Here is a 19,683-nt window from a genome sequence, read left to right on the forward strand (position 1 = left end):
AAACTCTGAACTCAACGCAAATACTAATACGAAATATAAGAGTGCGATCATGATAAGGGATGAAATGATTAACTGTTTTAAATTCCAATCGCATTTTAGACCCTACATCATCAGACTGAGTATGCATTTGTGTTCAAACTCATCAAAAAGCTATCATAAACCTGTCCTCGTATTGAGTAGTTTCCTCTAAATGGTGGTATTTTATTTAATGGTTGAAAATAGACTTACCTGTGTTTCAATAAGAAAAGGCGAGGAAGAAAATTTGTATACATGTATGTTTTTATATTTTTTATATTTTTTAGATATTCTAAAATTTTTACAAAGCAATATTTATGCGAGTATCTTTACAATACTATATGTAGTCAATTCAGCAAATAAAAAGCTATTTTAACTACATTATATGTAAACATAAATAGAATAAGGACATGCGTGGGAACGATTGCCCATATAAATACGTTCAACTAGGAACTACTACATATAAAGAAACATTACAACTACTGAACTAACTAGTTACATTACGTTACATAACCAAGAACTATTTGAGCCTAAGGCACTTCAATACTTCATCATAAAATCGTATACTTTCGTAGCACGATCAATATACAGTCATACATATTTTTTCAAACCCCTAATCGCTTATATACATACGTAAATCTACCCTTTGGAATTTTTTTTTTTTTTAACGCCCACATTCATACTACTACACCCACATCTCACTCAATGTCGCTTCAGTGCCTTGCGCTGACGTTGATAGAACTCCTCCATTGCGCGATACTCTGGCTCATAAACGTCCGGTATCTCCTTATTCAACGATTCGTAGTAGACCATCTGGACCGAGCAAGTGCCTCTTAACTGCTCTTCATAGCGGCGCAGCTGTTGGAAAAATCCTGTGTTCGGCCGTATCTGTGGACGAATGGCCTTGACGTGGTGGTAAGCGGTACGAAGCGTCATACCGCCATACTTCATCAAATATGCCAAGCATAGCGTAGCCGATCGGCTTACACCCGCCACGCAGTGTACCAGCGATTTGCCGCCCAGCTGACGCACCTCCTCAATCATATCGGCTACCTCGTCAAAGTGCACTGAAAGGTCAGAGTCGGGCCGATCGTAGACATTGATGCGCAAGTAGAGTGGCTTGGTGACGCTGGAGAGCGGAGTGTCGGGCAACTCTGGTGCTACGTTAATGATGAAACGCACCTGCAGTTGATCGAGCACCATGGGCATTGCAACGCCTGCACCGCACAGATAAAGACTGGGTAGCAATTGTGATATTCCTGGAAACGGGGTGTGTGAGTGGTGGCAAGTGTGCAACGAACTGGAAGAAGAGAGGGAAAATAGAAAAGTTAATTCAACGGATTGTCGTGGAAATGTTGTTGGCTACATACATATTAAAAAAAATTCTAAGACGAAAATTTAACGATTTAACGATTTCATTAATACATTCACTGTGTGTCTTTTCCCATATAATACATATATACTCTTTTCAGAAAAATTCCTCCTCGTATCATTTGAATGAAATAATTTTTAATGGCTTGTAAACAAAATATTTCAGTGTATATTTTTGTTTGGGTTCATAGTGTCAAATAATTTGTTGACAGCAATTCAAATCGGCTTGGTGCCAAAGAGTTACAAATACAAAAAATATTTAATATCGTCCACGAATTCATAGATCAACATATGTGAATACATGTTTACTTACTAAAAGTGGTGTATAATGGACATAAATGTGTTCCTAGCAAAAACAACCTTTCGAAACTTGGTGAAAACACAACCGTTTATTAATAGAACCTGACAGTAAACAAGTTCATCTCTTAAATACATATGTACACACATACATACGCACATATGTATATTTGTGTTTTGGGAAGAAGGGCTATAAGCCACTTGTTTAATATTCAGATTCCCCACGAGAAGAGGACTACCATTAAAGCGGCTTTTGAAAGTGATATATTCGATGCTTTTCACTATTAACAAGGCCCTTAAGTATTCGTCAGCAATTTATCTGATACGTACTAGAGATGCCGTTTTTAAATCGATCAAATCGAACATCGAATAATCGAGCCTTTCCGATTCCATTTTTGTAGATTTTTTGCCGATTAGTAAATCGATTCAAAACATTCGAGAATCGACAATCGATTTTTCCTCAATTGGTACATATTGATCTACGGTTTACCTCAGAAAATCTATAAAATTTTAAATTAATTTGAATTAGAGGCCTCTCTTTCTCATCCGACTAAAGAGTTCCTCGAGGAAGCCTCTGTTGCTCGTTGTTTTTGTTGTTTTAGCGGCTATAACAACCACGCCCAGATCGGCTAGTCTCTCAATCGATGTCGTCAAGCTCAACTAACCGAATACCCAAGAAACGTGCAGCTTCTATAGGGTTCGTCCATAGGGGTGTGGCTACGTGGGCGCTGTCTTTCTAACTTGTGCTCATTAGTTTTCCCCATAGGACTTATATTATAATAATAACCACATACATATGTTTGTATGTATGTAGAACTTGTGTTCATTTCGAAAAACGAAAAAAAATATTTTCCTATGCGAATAATTATTCAGGCTATCAAAAAATAAAAAAAAATACAAATAATTCAATTCGAAAAATCATGTGGTCAAAGAGTGACGTTTAATGCGTGGGAAATGTTTACCACATAAGTATATGACGTAGAAATGGAAGTAAAATACATATATATGTACATACAAAGCAACTAAACCAACGATAAATAAAACAGTTTACACAGCCAATACTAGTCTATATTTAAAGCTTCATTAAGACTATTTTCGAAGGTATGCAAAATATGTATGCATGCCGAAAGAAGCTTGTGTAAACAAATAAATAGTGGTTAGGAAAAATTATAAACAAAAATTTAAAATATCTTTTCGTAAACCCAAAACTGCCAAATTCTGGAGCTTATTGTTAATTTTCATTGTTTTCCTGCCTTTAGGATCTCTGCCGAAATATTTCGGGAAAAATATTAAGATTTACGTGAGCTGGACCTATTTGCAAATACCTCAGAAAAATTTAATTTATAATTAAATTTAGTTTTTAAAAATATTTTGTCTAATCGAGATTTCGTTTCCAAAATGTGTTGCCTTTTGATTGCCCCTTTCTCTTTTCGCGTTCGATTCTATGTAAATTGAGGGCAAAGGGTGAGAAATTTCTGTGTTCGTTTCTTAAAATTCCACACTATTGTGAGGCAAAAAAGGCACATTCTCTGCCCTGTGAATCTTTGTCAGGGGAGATGGTTGCCCTGAAAATCAGGTGGTTGTTTAAAACGACAGTATGTATTATAAAATGCGTGAGCGGAACGAGGACAAGAAGGCAAAAACATGCCTCTTTATTGGGTTGAATGTAACATTTTGCACTGGGGAAAGGCAACATTTTTTGGAGATGATAGAGAAGTTTAAGAGAAGAAGGTCTGTATAATAATGGTAAAAAGTTTTGTCACCGGAATGAAAATAATTACATTTTTGAAGGTATTTTCAAATTGGTGGCAAACCGCAATTCTGTTGTGATGCACCCTAATATACATACACATATGCGTATATAAATTGAGTTGTTTACACCTTCGATTGCTTCTTTTTTTAGCAGAAAGAGAAATGTAACATTGGCTATTTATGCCTCTTTTGAAGAGGGAGGATTTTTGAATGAAAAGTGAATTATTCACAATTTTTCTCTGGTATTCCATCATTCCTTTTTATATTTTTGAGTTTACTTCGCTAGCTGACGTCACTGAGTTTATTTTGTTTATTTCTGTGTATAGAGAGACAATATGCTTTTCAGGTACTTATTTAGTTATGTATATTTGTACGCAGTTCCTTACACAAAAACATACATTTTGAATAGATTTATGGCTCTGTTGTCGGATTTAATTTTTTATTTATTTTTCACAAAGTTATCTGATTTTACCCAAACAGAACTAAAAATTAGGGGCACTTCATTCATTTATGTTTTCGGGTGAGCGTAAATATATTTTTATTGGCGAGGATTTAATGGAGCACTCGTTACTTAGATATACATACATATGTATATGTATGTAGTTCAGGAAGTATAGGCCCGTATAACCAGTTTTAACTGTAGTGGCTGAAGGTGAAAACATTCCTTGCTTTAGAAAACAAAGCGAGCGGCAGCTTTGAACACCTCATAACTTTTTGAAGGTTCCAATATAAAGTAACACCGCGTTTCCCACTAGCGGAATCTCACGAAACAGTTTGGTCATGATCCTTTAAGAGCTTTAAAGCACTAAAAATAGTGAAAGCCTACTGAGGCTTTGTCGGTTTTCAATATCGGTCTTAAAAATGTAAGAATATCGCAAAGTTTTTATTTCAAAAGACAGACCGGGATTGAATCACTAAAATGTCTCTGCGGGCGTCTAAATTTGCAATGTTGTACTTGGTACTTTCATTGATTTGCGGTGCATTTAAAGTGTGCCAGAAGGTTTGGCAAGATTTCATTTTTTTTTAAGCTATTGCTAATTAAACTTTTGACTCACCTTGACGAACTATATGTGTAATGTAAGTTTCACTTCTCAAGTATGGCCCAGGCGGACTTACTTTTTTGTATATAAGCCTCAAATGTTTCCCTAAACCCTAAGCGTTCTGATAACCGGGATTTTTATAAGGACTTTCCCGGATAAAGTGCCTATATTTTGGTATAAGAGTTATAGAGAACTAGATTGCGATTACCCGCTTCGCTGACTGTATGAAGTTTCTGCGGGTTGAAGAAAGCTAAGCAAACTATAATAGGAGTTTTTAACAAATATGTTTAGCCTTCTTCACACTTTTTCAAGCGAAAAGCTTCTTAAACCTCTTTGTAACAGATACAATTTCTCTTGCTTACTCCCCTAAATTCAAGCCCAATTTGAGCTTTTAAACAGTAAACCAACCTTCTATTTGTAGTTTAGAAATAAAGCCTTTTCAAAACCAATGGGCATCAATTTACATTTTATAATAATTCATTCAAATTAGTAAATAATTTTATAATAATATTCCAATACCTAATTTACTTAATTCAAATAAAATCAGATTTTTCAAACAGGCGGCAACTTTCCTACATATACCTTATAAATGAACCCTTTTCAAGTTCATTTCGATTGATACCCATATTGTAATAATTCATTTAAATCAACTGAACTTAATTTTTAAACAATAATATTCTAAAAGTGCGAACTTAAGTTTTTTAACCTCTTTTAAATTTGTCATAGATTGCAAATAATTAATTTAAATTCCACTTTTGAAACAGGTGGCAACACTTTTCAAAATATTTACAAACTAAAACGTTTCAAAGCCTCTTTAGTATGACTCTAATATTGTAATTAACATTTTGTGTTGAATTTTAATTTTTTAAACATGTGGCACAGAATGAAGAAGGCATGGCGTGAACAATGAAGATATCTGATGTGGCGGCTCTCGGAGTTTTTGAGAGAAAGCTTCTGCGAGCTTTACAGCGATTAAACTACAGCGGCTTGGCCATGTCAAGCGAATGGACAGAAATGCCCCAGCTCTGAAAGTATTCAACGCGGGTCGCGAAACTGGTAACAGATGAAAAGGAAGGCGTCCTCTGCATTGGAAAGACCAGGTTGAGAAGGACCTGGCTCCTCTTGGAATTTCAAATTGTCGTCAGTTGACGTGCTTTCTTGGACTGGATCAGAATCACTTGGGTGGTCCCAGCTCCAATAAAGAAGGGAAATTTTTTTTATTTATAAGTAATTTTATAAATAAATTCCCGCATAGTGTCCGCATAGTGTCTTGGTTCGTTAGCCTCAAACCAGCAGAAAATTAAAAAAAGGCACTGGTGTGAAATTGGCGAAATGATAAACAATATAATCAAGACGGCAATAAAAGAAACTGCAGTAATTTGTGAAATTTTTTGCTGCTTTAATTCAAATGGTCAAAAGCCTAGAAAAAATATGAAGTCATATGATGCTATAGAACCAACTGCTGCACCATGAAAACATTTATGTGCATATGCACAGATATAACCAATAATTTGTGTAAGAATGAATGTTTTTATGTGCTTGCATTTTTGGTTTGGGAATAAAATACCAAATATTTATTTGCAAAGACAAACCAAAAAATTATTTTGCCAATGTTGATACGTTTGCTTTGCGCACAAATATTGAGCGCGAAATTCCTTTGGCTTTTGGCCAAATTTAATCATCATCAACACTTTCACTAGACGACAACGAATGATGACAGAAACAACAAAAGTAATAAAATCATGCATATTTTTCACATTTTCAGTTATAATTTTAATACATACATACATACCTACTAATTATACCTATGTAGATACACATCTGAAGTTTTATTCTATAATTAAATTTGTTTTATTCGTATTTTTCAAGATATTATCAACGCACGTGTTCATAATTGAAAGTTTTAAGTAATTCGATCTTCAGGTGACGATATGTTTTGTTTATAAAATTACAATGGATACTCTACGATTAGCAGATTAAGAAAATAAATAGCTTCATTTTGGCTGTTAAGTGTTACTGAGTTCTTCCTCCATTTGCTAGGGATATGTCCTTCAAAATAAAATATGTTATACCCTAAAAAATTTGCGAATCATTTAAGTGGCCTATATCTTATTTATTTAGTTTGAAAATAAATAAAATAAAATTTGTATAGCACTTAATGTGGCCAGTCACATGAATACGATTTATGTTTTTTATAAACACAAGGACCCATGAAAGTATCTTGCACATATTTTCAAAATTAGGTTAAGGCCGTTAAGGGGAATTTATCGGCGGAATGTGAAACAAGAGTAGCAAATATGTAGTTCAGTCGAGCACACGGGTTCATACACATTTACTTATAAATGCAAACAAACGGCTCAGCAAAAGAAAGAGAACATTCCTGCTAAAGATTTTATATACGTTTTTCAATGTCCCTTTCTTCTTCTTCACTACTCACTGGTTACAAAACTCGAATACTTTTGCATAAATTGGCATAATGTCCCTGGTAGAGCATACAAACAGGCTCTAAAGCCCCGAACCCCGAAAGTAGTCGTTTTCCAACAGAAAAAATAAGTTTTCTGTTGTCGTATAGTAAAGTGAGTTGTGCAACTAGAAGCAAGTAAGAAAGTGCTATCTTCGGATATGCCGAAAACTTCATACCTTTCCTGAACATCAGAAAATTTAACTTTAACCCTTTTTATGAGAACGGAGAAATATTTACACTCCGAGGTTCGCTATTGTCTGAGCGGCGACCGCTGTTAATTTTTTTTTTTTAATTTAGATGCTGCCTAGGGACCGAACCCAGGTGCTACTCCTACTCCTACTCCTTTTTTATATACTACATAGGTATTATGTATGTATGTCGTACAATTAAAGGCTATTATTGAATCTATCTTAGTCCAGTTTTTCCTGAAATCCACGAAAATTCTTTCAATGAATCCGTTTGTAAACGTGGCATGTAGTTAAAATAAATCCGTTCGTAGCGATTCGAATTCAGTGCTGGTATTTTCGTAGTTTTCATAATATTTAGATCATGAGGGAATAAGGAATGGAACCTATTTTCTTAAGGCTACGAATTCTCTTGAAAATATGAAGGTATGTATGTTAGGAAGGAAATAGCGCATGTTTTATAGTACTATCAACTGTGCATTAACACTAGAGTGTTCACTGGGGTAGTCAAAAATGCTTGTGAAAAAGTTAAGTCGGAATTTTTATACTCTCACCCCCTAGGATTGTTCTATATCGAAAAAAATATACTCCTTTTTTTTTATTTTAAAACAAAAACTATTTAAAGGTCACTCAAAGTGCTCAAAGTTTTCCATGTGCTTTATATAAGGGAAAAAGGACTTTTTATTAGAAATTGTATAGAATTCTTGAAATCAATATTTTTCGATCAAAAAACTCTGCTTTTCTTCAGAAAAATCCCCAATAATAAAACCAATTATTTCTTTAACCATTTTTTATAGGAACTCTATTTTATAGGTCTGCCAAAACCCCCATAAAATGCCAGAAAATGCAATGTTGGGATAAATAAATAGCCTTTGGTATTAAAAAATGGTTGAATAAAAAATTTGATATTGTTATTGGGAGTCTCCTGAAGAGAGCCAGCGTCTTCCGATCGGAAAATATTGATTCTCAGGAATTCCAAAACATTTCTACGAAAAGTTGTTTTTCCCCATATAACATACATGGAAAACTTTGAGCGCTTTGAGTGACCTCTAAATATTTTTTTAATTCAAAAAAAAGGGTATATTTTTTCGATACAGAATAATCCTAGGGGGTGAGGGCATAAAAATCCCGACTTTACTTTTTTCGCGCTATTAAAATCTGGCACAAAGGGATAAAAAATCGTGTTATTTTTTTAATGATGCCTTTGTTAAGTTAACGGGTTTTTTTTCTAAACCGTTGAGTCCGCTGACGTAGAAATTCTTCTAGAGTCTTTAGATGTATATATTTCTCTGTCAAAAAGAAAATTTCAAGTCACTCACGTTTTTTTGGCGGCTAAGACTCGATATACTCAAGGCCCTACTCAGTTCAAGAATTATATATTTTTGCAAGCAAAGAATGAGATTGTTCCGCTAAGAATGCATCAAAAATGAAAATCATGAAATTCTTTAAACTTAATGCAACCTATTTCGCGAGTATATTTATATTATTTTCACGTTAATTACATAGAGTTGCACAACCCGCCTAGGCAATTGTCAGTCATTGTTTAAATTTTTCACACCTGAAAGCTATTTACGAGTACTATCTATGCATACAACAAGATAATTAAGCAAGCGTGATATATATTAGAATTTTTGAGAATGACTAAAAATCTTTATTAAAAATTTCACTGCCGCTTTGTTTTCGTTGACAAGGTCAAACTTGCAAAAGGGGAAAATTGCTTAATAGCAAATGGACGTAAAATTGCGAAACAAAAATCAGCACTTAGCGGCCTTTTGGTTTTGACATTGCTAATTTAGCTGATTTATGTACAATTGTTTGCATTGAGTTTTCTCTGTCATAGTCAAGGTTTTCGCCGGCGACGCCTCTTTTCGCTAGCCTATAAGTGGTATTTTTGGTGTTCAAAAAAATTCAATACAAAGTTTTTTTTTTTATTGAAATGCTTAGTAAAAAACTAATATCAATAGTTCTGTACAATAAACACTTCACAGAGATACTTAAATTTGAACTGAAAAATTGTTAAGCTCTTCTGGCGTCAATTATGCGGCGGCGTCCGGTGCGTATGAGTGATTACTACACGAGACCTCTGTCGCTTTGGAGGACACTTAAAACACTTTGCACATGTTGTTTGGTGGACTGTAGTCGTTTTCTTAAGTAAGCATGTGCTTATGATTTTAATGCACTAACGGACAAATATTTAAACACACATACGCGTCGATGGACGCACAATGAGTGCGATTGCTTTCATTAACTTAAGAGTTATAAGTTTTCAGGTACAACGTTTAGAAAACATAAATATTTTTTTACATTGCGGTTAAGTAATTGGCATATTTCCATGCTTTGTTATGCTGGTAGGTGTTTAAAGCCATGCCAATTGCCATAACGATCCAAATGAAAAATTCTTTAACCAAATGGAAATGCGTATTTTTAGAAAATATTTTAGCTAGAAAAAACAGAACAAATATTTGTGCCCATTTCCTTCACATTTCCGCTGGTAATAGCTCATAAATATTATTTTATTTTTATAACTAAATACTGGCACACTTTCGGTCTTCACTATCAGTTCATAATTGATGTTGTCATAAATGTCGCTGGTGATTTTTCACCTTAGCTATATGCAAACCGGCATACGCATACATACATACAGGTATATGTATGTGCATTTATGAGCCGTAAAGCATACAGCTGCAGCAATAACGCCATAAGCCGTAAAAGATTCGCATTTTTTGAGGAATGAAAATAAGCAAAAAAATGAGCACACATTTGATGCATTTCACAAAATTGGTGCACATAAACATGCAACGTGCCAGTGCAACAAATATGTATATACTTGGCAAAAGTTTTATGGATAGCTTTAGAGTAGTGAGCAGTGACTGATTTGGTGTAAAATGGTAACAAATGTGAAGCAGCGTCTGCTTAGATTTTGATGTGAAACAGGTTGCCTATGAAAATTTAGAAGGAAAGATGAATGATGCACTAATGTTTTCTTTTAAAAGTACCCTACCAGAAGAGTTTATCAGATACTTTAAAAGAAATACGAACCGAAAATTTGCGATTTAAACGCTTTAAACCGAGAGACTTCTCATATTTTCAGTTTTTCGCAGAAAGCTAATTCTTTCAAATTTCGCCGAATTTCGCTCTAAATTTGTGCAGTTAATAATTCGATGTGTAAACGATGCTTCCCTAACATACTTCACCTCAAGCTCTGAATGCCACAATTGCATTTGCAATTCGTATCGTTCACAAGCTCAATTTTTGTTCGTTCGTGTATATATATATTATGGTGCATTATATATACATATATCGATAAAAGGTGAACATATCGACCAAGGGGCTTTTTGGGTCGCTTTATGTCTACAACAACTCCAGTTGAAGTTTCGTTATTGCCTTTAGTTTCATCACTTTCGCCTTTGGTTGGAGAAAATCGAGAAGATGATATTAATGGATCTCAAATATAATGTACTTAATATTATAAAATAATTTTTATTGAAATAACTAAAAAAGTTATTGGTAGATATTTTTCAGATTTGGTAAATTCTTTTCAAGTAGAAGAAAATAATTTTTTTTTCATCGGTGGCAACCTTGGTGAAAAAGCTTAGCCGCATTGAAAACAGAGGCATATTATAAATCGAGATTTAACTAAATCGAGTTTTGCACGGTTTTACAACTCGGTAAAAAAACTGGGCGTAAGTATGTCTCGTAAAACAAAACTTGTAAACTTGATTTCCCAAAATTTTAATTTTTACACACTTATGTTTTTGGCATAAGGGAACGATATGTTGTATAAAGCCGGGAGATGGATGTTTTAAAGTCTTAAGCAGTTACAGCCACTTCTGTACAGACTATGCTAGTTAGGGAACAGAACACGTCTTTTTTTCATTTGCTAATGAAAGGAATGTCGTTAACAATGGAGCGAGTGGGCGACTTAACCTCGGAAGTTCTGTGAATATTATGCTTCAGTAAAAATAAAATTTTAAATTTAGTTTTTGTGTTGCCCGAACTGCAGAATTTCAAGTTCCGTGAAAAACCGGAATCGATCTGCGTACTTAGCTGATAAATGAGTCTACGTACGTAAGAATTTAATTGCAGAATAATGCAATTGCTATTATTGCTTTAGACTTCCTTCCTACATCCACACTCATACTCGTCAAAGTGTCATATCACAGCTTAGATATTTATGCATTCATAATTGCCATAATTAAAGTCACACGCTCGGTTGCAAGCTTCAGGCCAACCAATCTGACTTGTTTCATTGCGTCACCTGTATATACATACATATGTAAGTATATACATATGTGCATATATACACATTGTGCCTGAAAATTTAAGTTCAGTCTTAATTGCTTGCTGATAGCAATTTATTTTTCATTTTCTTTGAACTATTTTTTTAATGAAATTGGCTTGCTAGCTAAGAGCTTTTATCGATGCATATAAATGCTAATTCTTAATTATTGTCGCGTGTTTTTCAACTGTAAGAGTACATAAACAAGTGTTTGTACATACGTTTTATATGTACGTACATTAGACTGGTTCAAAAAAAATCTCGACTGTTTTTTTTTCAAAACCCTTGTGAAATATTTTCGCCATAGTAACAAAAAGACACCTGTCAAAAGCGCAGCCCTTAGTATTTAGATTTAGAGGTCGCTCATCGCGAGTTTCTTTTTTTAATATTAATAACAAAGGTGTTACTTTATTTCCATTTTGAAATTTCATAACTCGTTTTTAAGTCAACGTGTCGGAATGAGCGAAATTTATTATAAATATACTTCAAGCCTTGCACTTACACTAGAATTAAATGTGCCATGAAATTGCTTACCTAAAAAATCTACATAGTTTAATCAAAATTTCAGACTTTTATTCAGAATTTTTGGAAAATTGTTGGGTATACAGCAAATATATATCGTTCACTCCGATACGTTGACTTTAAAACGAGTTATGAAATTTCAAAATTTTAAATAGTTTTTTCTATGTTATTTATATGGAAAATAGGAATTCGCGATGAACGAGATATAAATTTTAATATCCAGGGCTGCGCTTTTGAGAGGCGTCTTTTTTCACTGTCACGAATATATTAAATATATTTCAAGGAAGACTAAAAAAATGATTTTTTTGAACTCGTCTAATGTACATTATAGCTAGGCTTAAACGGTTGTAACGGTCTTATAGTAGTTCATTTGGCTTGCGTGATCGCAGTCATAAAACGTTTAAAGTTATTTTGTTGTTGTTTATTTAGCTGTCGCGCCACAACGAATGACGCCATTTAGCCTTGACAACGAATTTACTGGAGCGTCGCGAAAACAAAGTTCATTGAGGTAGTCGCGCTTATTCTCACACCTACAAGCCGGCTAATTTTAATAGCCAAATCAAATGGGCATAAATGCAAGTGTGTTGAAATATACGTACAAGTACATACATGATATATACAAATTCACAACAGGGTGACCCAAAACTAGTTGCCATTAAAACAACTTACAACATTGACGGTTACCATTAAGTTAGCCTTTCCTTCAATCCAAAAAACCAGTAGTATCTGTTATATAGTTAGGTTCTTTAAAAATGCAGCTGTAGGTGGAAGTCACTGAGAGCCAGATACTGCAAACACGAGGGGTTTTCAGAAAGTCAAGAACAGGCTCGAGACAACTTTTCATCACGACTATACCCATATATATATGTATTAGACTGCATCAATACCCATACGAAAGAAAGTTGGTACTGTTTTTCCATTGGAATTATATAATCTATTATATTTTAAGACGTCCACCAAAATATTTCGAAAAAATATTAAGATTTAAGCGAGCTGGACCGATTTGAAAATACCTCCAAAAGTGGAGTATTTTTATGAATAAAAATAGTTTCTTAGAGGTGTTTTTTTCTATTTTTATTCATAAAAAAACTCAATTTTCGGAGGCATTTTCAAATCGGTCCAGCTCGCTTAAATCTTAATATTTTTCCGAGATATTTTGGTGGTCGTCTAAAAATAAAATAAGTTTTGTAATCCCGGCGGAAAAACTGCAACTTTTTTTGGTGATGCGGTCTAATATGTATATATATATACGTAAATAGATATCTACATATGCATGGAAAAGATTATTATTACTTTAAATTTATATTCCTAACATAAAATCGGTTTCAAAATATATTTGGATCTCCCTTGTATGTAGGCGCCACTAAGCTGTCAGCTTGCTTGCTGACATTTAAACCAAATATGTAGTTAGAATAAAGTCGATTAGACCAGCATTGCTAGTTGGTTTTTTATACCCAAAATGTCTGTTCTTTCTAACAGCTTAACTGAATCGGCATATACTATATATTTTATGAATGCGTGCGCTGGTTATATAAATTTCATTTTCACCCTACCTTAGATTTCTTCACTATTTTCGCCTGCCATACATGTAATTAGTGACGGAATTTTATACAATGTTATGAGTGAAATTGGACCGTTATGTTAATTCTTTACGATATTTTCATTGCGATGTTATACTGTATACATAAGTACATTTAATTAGGTATAATTGAATCGGTTATTGCAGCAACCCGCCGAGCGCCAAAATACACAAAAACGAGTTAAGAGCGAAATATTCTTGCTTGAAAGTAAGCGCACCTAGTAGTGCATAAATTCGCCAGGAGCCATTACCGTAAGGCTGTTAAATGGACCTTTTCAGGAGTTTTATATGATTTTTAGAGTTTTTGGGTTATGTTCTTCATAAAAATTTTAAATTTAAAATGAATAGACATTCCTGTTTTAATTCTACGAAAATTGTATTTGCTAATAAAACCAAAAGCAACGAATAATTAAGTCGTTTACCTCAGCAATCTATTAGGTGAACAATTAAAAAAAAAAACATTTAGTTTGTACAACAAAAAACTATCAGTTTTCATAAAAGTACTCGAAAGTATAATTCTTTTCAATAAAAAATGTCTTCAAACGGAATTGCTTTCCTAAGAGGAAAATTTTTTTGTTTAGTTTTCTTTAAACCGCACTTTTGGCACTTGTCGGGATTCCGAAAAAAATCGATTAACCGGTCTTGTGCAGTTCTGAGCTTTGTGTATACTTGCCAATGGGTGACTGCATAGAAAAAACAAGTAAGAAAGTCTAAGTTCGGGCGGGGCCGAACATTAAATACCCGGCGCAAGTATTACATATATGGCTTTTCACCTTTCCGAAAGCTACCGCTACATGGTAAGCCGGGGTGTATCAATTTTGAATAAATTAGCGTCCTTAAATTTCGAAATATTGACGTTTCAAGCATTTCTAAAATTTACCGTTATATGAAAAGCCGTAATTTTAGTCCGATTTCAATAATTTTGAACGTTTTGCTTTTATGTGGCAAGCACAATAATCATACCGAGTTTGGTACAAATTGGTGGAACGGTTACCGAGATACATATATGTGATCATAAGTGGGCGGTGCCACGCCCATTTTCTAAAATGTTATGATAAGCGTATTTCCTGGTAAAGAATTGTTGCAAGCATCAATTTTGAATAAATTAGCTTTAATATTTACTGATTTATCGAAGATTTCGTATTTCTCCAAATTACCGTTATATGGGATGTGGGCGTGGTTATTGTCCGATTTTTAAAATTTTCGGCCATTTGGTATCCTGTACCAAGGCCAATAACTGTGCCAAGTTTGGAAGAAATCGGTGCAGCGGTTGCCAAGATATACACATGTAACCATAAGTGGGCGTGGCTACGCCCATTTTCCAAAAATTTATAATATTCTTATTTTTCGTCTAAAAGTTATTGCAAATATCAATTTTGAGTGAATAATCTTCAGTAGTTACTAAAATATCGCAGTTTTCGTATTTCTGAAAATTACCGTTATATGGGAGGTAGGCGTGGTTATTGTCCGATTTTTCCCATTTTCAATACCATCCGTCCTACGCCCGAAAGAAGTACACGTACCAAGTTTCGTTAAGATATCTCAATTTTTACTCGAGTTATCGTGTGCACAGACGGACAGACGGACGGACGGACAGACAGTCACCGCTTAATCGATTTCTTTATTCATCCTGATCATTTATGTATACATTTGTCTATATCTATCTCGATTCGTTTTGCCTGTTACAAACAACCGTTATGTGAACAGAGTTATAATACCCTTGTGCACAAGTGCGCTCGGGTATAATAATAATTTTTTTCCACATGTTGCCCGGTGCACTAACCAAGCCTGGGTCATACGCAGTGTAGATATGCAGCTACAAGAACGTCTAAAAAATATTTAATTTGAATATTTTTGAGGTATTTTAAAAGGGTTTCCACCGGTTTAAAAAGTTCAATTCAAATAATTTAATAAGTTAAATGAATTACTAAAGGTGTGTAGGAATCGAAAAAATTTTCGAAGGACCTTAATTCCGAACTATATTTAGGAGGGTTGCCACGTAGTTTGAGTTCCACTTAATTCATCAGCTAATAGAAATATGTATGTCAAAATCCGCGCAAGATACTTTTTAAAAGGGTTGCCACCTGTTTGAAAGCTTAATTTTAGTTCTTTTATCTACACGCGAGTATGAGCGAAGAAAGGAGTTTTATGAACGCTCTAGTTTGAAAATATTTTTCATTCGGGTTGCCAACTATTCGAAAAGTCATATCTATCTATCCATGTATATAACTTGTAGTCAGCTGATTAAGAAATATTTTGATGAGTTTTGGCTGTTTTTCTTTATTTTATTTAAAATTTGTTATCCTCGAATTCTTTTATATGGAAGAAAATGCATAGCACAGTCAGGAAAAAATATCCATGCGATTTTTTTTGTGCGTCTTGAAATTTGAATATGTGGAATACTTTTTGGGCCTTTGAAGAGGGTTGTCCCCGGTTTAAAATGCTAAATTCAATTTTGGCGTTTTAGCGGTGGCACGCACACCACACACATTTTTTTTTTCAAGTTTCGATGTTCCACGACATATGTACATTCAAATATACATATATACATATCGCTAATTTTCTGGAAGAACTTTAGGATTCAAGAAAAAGCTTTTTGATGTTGTATAACAAAAATAAGGGGACGATATATGCGTCTATAAGAAGAGAGTTTGCCTTTCTTGCAAGTTTACTTTTTTCTTTGTTTAGCAGCTATAACGAGAAAACAATCACTCCTTGAACTGTACTTAGCTTTAGTGACAGCTTTATCGTGTATTTTTAGTATTGAGTGTTTTTAATTATTGTTTGGCTTAATTCAAGTTGAAAACTGAATTCAAAGTTTTTTTGAGTTAAGCCATTCTTCCATTTACATGTATGTAGATGTAGTATTTTTATCAAGTGATAAGCAAGATAAGATATGATAACATAAATAGAGAAATCTATAAAATAGTTGAAGTTTAATTTTTATTATTTCGAAACAAGTGTGTAATCGTGCAAATAGGTGCTCCGAATAATTGCACTAGTTTTCTGTATTCAGTTTTATAATAAAAAAAAAAAATGATTATATACTTAATTAATTGCTGATACTTACATATATGTATTTTCACACACATACTTAAAATTTGATATGCGGTGAGTGTCAGTGAAAATCGTACAGCGATTTTTTCCCCTTTTTATGTAATTATTTTGTTTTACTTACATTTTATTAATTTTTAATAAAAATATAGTTCACACTACAACAAAATCCATAAAACTCAAAGTTTCCCCACTTTGCAAAAATTACAAAAAAAGCATAAAGTTTTCAGCAAAATTTAACACTTTTTACTCAAAACTTTTAGAATTGTTTGGGTATGCAATTTTATAGCACATTGAATTTTTGTATAATAAAGTGCAAGTTCCAAGTAGTTAAGAATTTCCGTCGATTTTGGAAATTTTTTTTTTTTGTCGATGGTGTTGCGCATTTTCTTTCATATATTTATGTAGGTAACGCATGAACAAAATCTGATTTATGTGGAAGAAAATGAGCAACACCGTCGACAAAAAAAATTCTCAAAAAATCAGCGGTATTTTTTAGCGACATCAAGCTTGCACTTTATTATATTATTACAGTTTTGAAGGAAAATGTAGGATTTTTTTTTTTAATAGTTACGAAGTTAGAAAATTTCAGTTTTATGGATTTTGTCTTAGCGGGAACTATATGCTTTTATTAAAAATCAAATAAAACAATTTATTAAAACAAATTTAAAAAAAAATTACTCTACCATTTTCACTGACTCAACGTTATGAAATTTATTTGTATGTGTGTGTAAATACATACGTACTAACAACAAATTTTATATGCAATATTTACCTTTCCGCAGCAGCGTTATTCAAATTTCTGTTGTCATTACTCTTGTTGTTGTTGTTATCATGTTTAACATTGCTTTTATTTTTTTTGTCGCTCTGCAATTCCTTAAAGTTTTCTTCGTTGGCATGATCGTTTATATTTACATCTTCAATGCTTACTGTCTTTAATAAGCTTTGGATTTCATCGACGATTTTTAACTTGCCACTCACCGTGTCCGACAAGGTTGTAGGCAACTTCTGCTCAGGCAGCAACACTTGCATTTTTATTTATTTTATATGAAACTTTATCACTTCGAAATTAATTATATCCTTAGGTTTCAGTCTAATTTTCCTTGTTGTTTATAGGCTTGTATGTATTGAAAGGTAAGTTTTTCGTTTTGAATTTTTATTGAACTTAAAACCTTGCAGCACTATCTTTGAAAATTATATATAATTATATATACTATTTCTACGTCAGCATAGATAAGTAAGTCGTAGTTTGTAATGTAAATAAAAGATTGATTTCATCAAAAAACTTTCACTTCTTTCGCAGTTGATGCCTGGCTATGGACTGAATGAACTACTCCACACTGCCGACCAGAAATCAACTTTTTACCTCAAACAATCGCATTCATTCAACCGCCAAACAACAATGCTTTGCCCGTGGTTGAGGTGAATTCTTGGCGCTTTGTTGTATCGGTAACAGTCGTGGGCACAGCGACGAATCACCACAGTCGTCACATAACGAATTCCACCGATGACGATTTTCCGATTTCTCTCCCCAAACATTGGCGCTATGCGGTGGCAGTGAATCAGCCGCATTGGTATTTAAAGGTGGGAAAATTGCGTCGTTTTATTTTCGGTCAATATCTTGGGTGTGTGTGTGTGTCATCGAATACACAAAACTCACCACTTGTCTGGCCGGCCAGTCAGCAACCACCCACTCCACGCTACTTCACTAGACGAGTGTCGGAAATTCTTTCCCATGTACAACATTTCGTGTAAAGTTTTTTTCGTTATTGTTGTTTTTCGTTTTTCTCTTGTTGTAATAATTTTTACCATATAAACGCGCCTTTGTTGGATCGTTCAAATTTTCACACATTTAATGTTTTTGCCAGCATTCTGAGTGCTATTTCAGGTGTGTTTTTCTTCTCGACTTGCTGATTTCAGATTTAAGTGCCAAAAATATTTCCGTTGGCTACTTTTCAAGAAGTTGATAAATATACAACGCAAATATGAATATTTTTAAAGCTTCAACGAATTCTTATTTTATAAATGTCGAAGTAAACTGTTTGGCTTCGAAGGAATTCAAATTTTTCTGCATTTTTTTTATACAAAAAAGTTATGCGAAAAGGAAATATAATTTACTTAATTATGAAACGTAACTTTTTTTAGGTATTGTATTGAAATGATTTGTTAACCGCGTATTGAGGTATCAGCCAAAATTAAAGATTAGTATATCAGTAAAAGTTACTAATTTAAAATTATGTGGTGAATTCATAAAAATGCTGTTTTATATAGAAAAATTTAGGCAAAATCTTTAATGTACAAGCAGGCTCCGCTGAGCTCCTCCAGTACTAAGTGCAAAATTTATGTACTTATATATGTGCAACCAAAAACTTGTTACGGTGAAATCTAAACGGGGAAAATTAAGGAAAGAAATTAAGCCCGTATGTCCTATCTGCTATAGCACATTCCACTTAGCTGCATGCGCTAGCTAGCAGATATAGTAGGTATTTCGAAAAGTATGGTACATCGCATATAATCTGAAGATTTGGAAATGAGAAAGCTGTTTCCAAGATGGGTGCCGCATTTGCTCACACTCGACCAAAAACAGTGTCGTGAAGAGGTTTCAATTGAGTGATTAGCGAATTAATGAATTAATGTTTAAAATGCTACCTCATGCACCCTATTCGCCAGATTTAGCCCCGCCGCACCCTTTTCTGTTCCCTAACTTCAAAAAATGGCTCCGTAGTCAAAAATTTTCTAACGATTAAGAAATGATGTCGGCGATTAATGGCTATTTTGAGGAGCAAGACAGTTCTTATTATAAAAGGGGGCTTATTGAGCATCGCTTGGAATGAGCTGAAAAGAGATTATGTTGAAAAATAAATATATTTTTCCCCAAATTTTTAGTACTTTCTTTGTTAGGGCGGGTAATTCTAAGACCACCCCCGTATATGTGCATAAGGAATATTGAGCAAAACTCTTCCACACGAATATTTATCTAATAATTTTTATATTAAGGCGTGCAAGTAAACGTGTTAGTTGACTGCGAATGGTGCTACGTGACATATTCGTTACATACGCAGCTACGGGTATATATTTAGCATTGGGCGCGTTTCTAAGACGTAGCTGTTGTTAAACTGTTGGGT

At 33.8% G+C, this 19,683-nt stretch overlaps 1 protein-coding gene across 1 annotated transcript; it reads right to left on the reverse strand.

The window, feature by feature from the left end:
- Nucleotides 1-314: 314 nt before the first annotated feature.
- On the reverse strand, nucleotides 315-17,914 carry LOC118746390 (dual specificity protein phosphatase 18-like). Its single transcript, XM_036480250.1, has 2 exons — nucleotides 17,334-17,914; nucleotides 315-1,315 (listed from the first exon to the last, which is right to left on the reverse strand). The coding sequence occupies exons 1-2, from the start codon at nucleotides 17,588-17,590 to the stop codon at nucleotides 718-720; spliced, it is 855 nt and encodes a 284-aa protein (XP_036336143.1). The 5' UTR covers nucleotides 17,591-17,914; the 3' UTR covers nucleotides 315-717.
- Nucleotides 17,915-19,683: the final 1,769 nt, after the last annotated feature.

Source organism: Rhagoletis pomonella, unplaced genomic scaffold (genome assembly GCF_013731165.1).
Source record: "Rhagoletis pomonella isolate Grant_MI unplaced genomic scaffold, Rhpom_1.0 Rhpom_scaffold_00010, whole genome shotgun sequence".
Lineage (NCBI taxonomy): Eukaryota > Metazoa > Arthropoda > Insecta > Diptera > Tephritidae > Rhagoletis > Rhagoletis pomonella.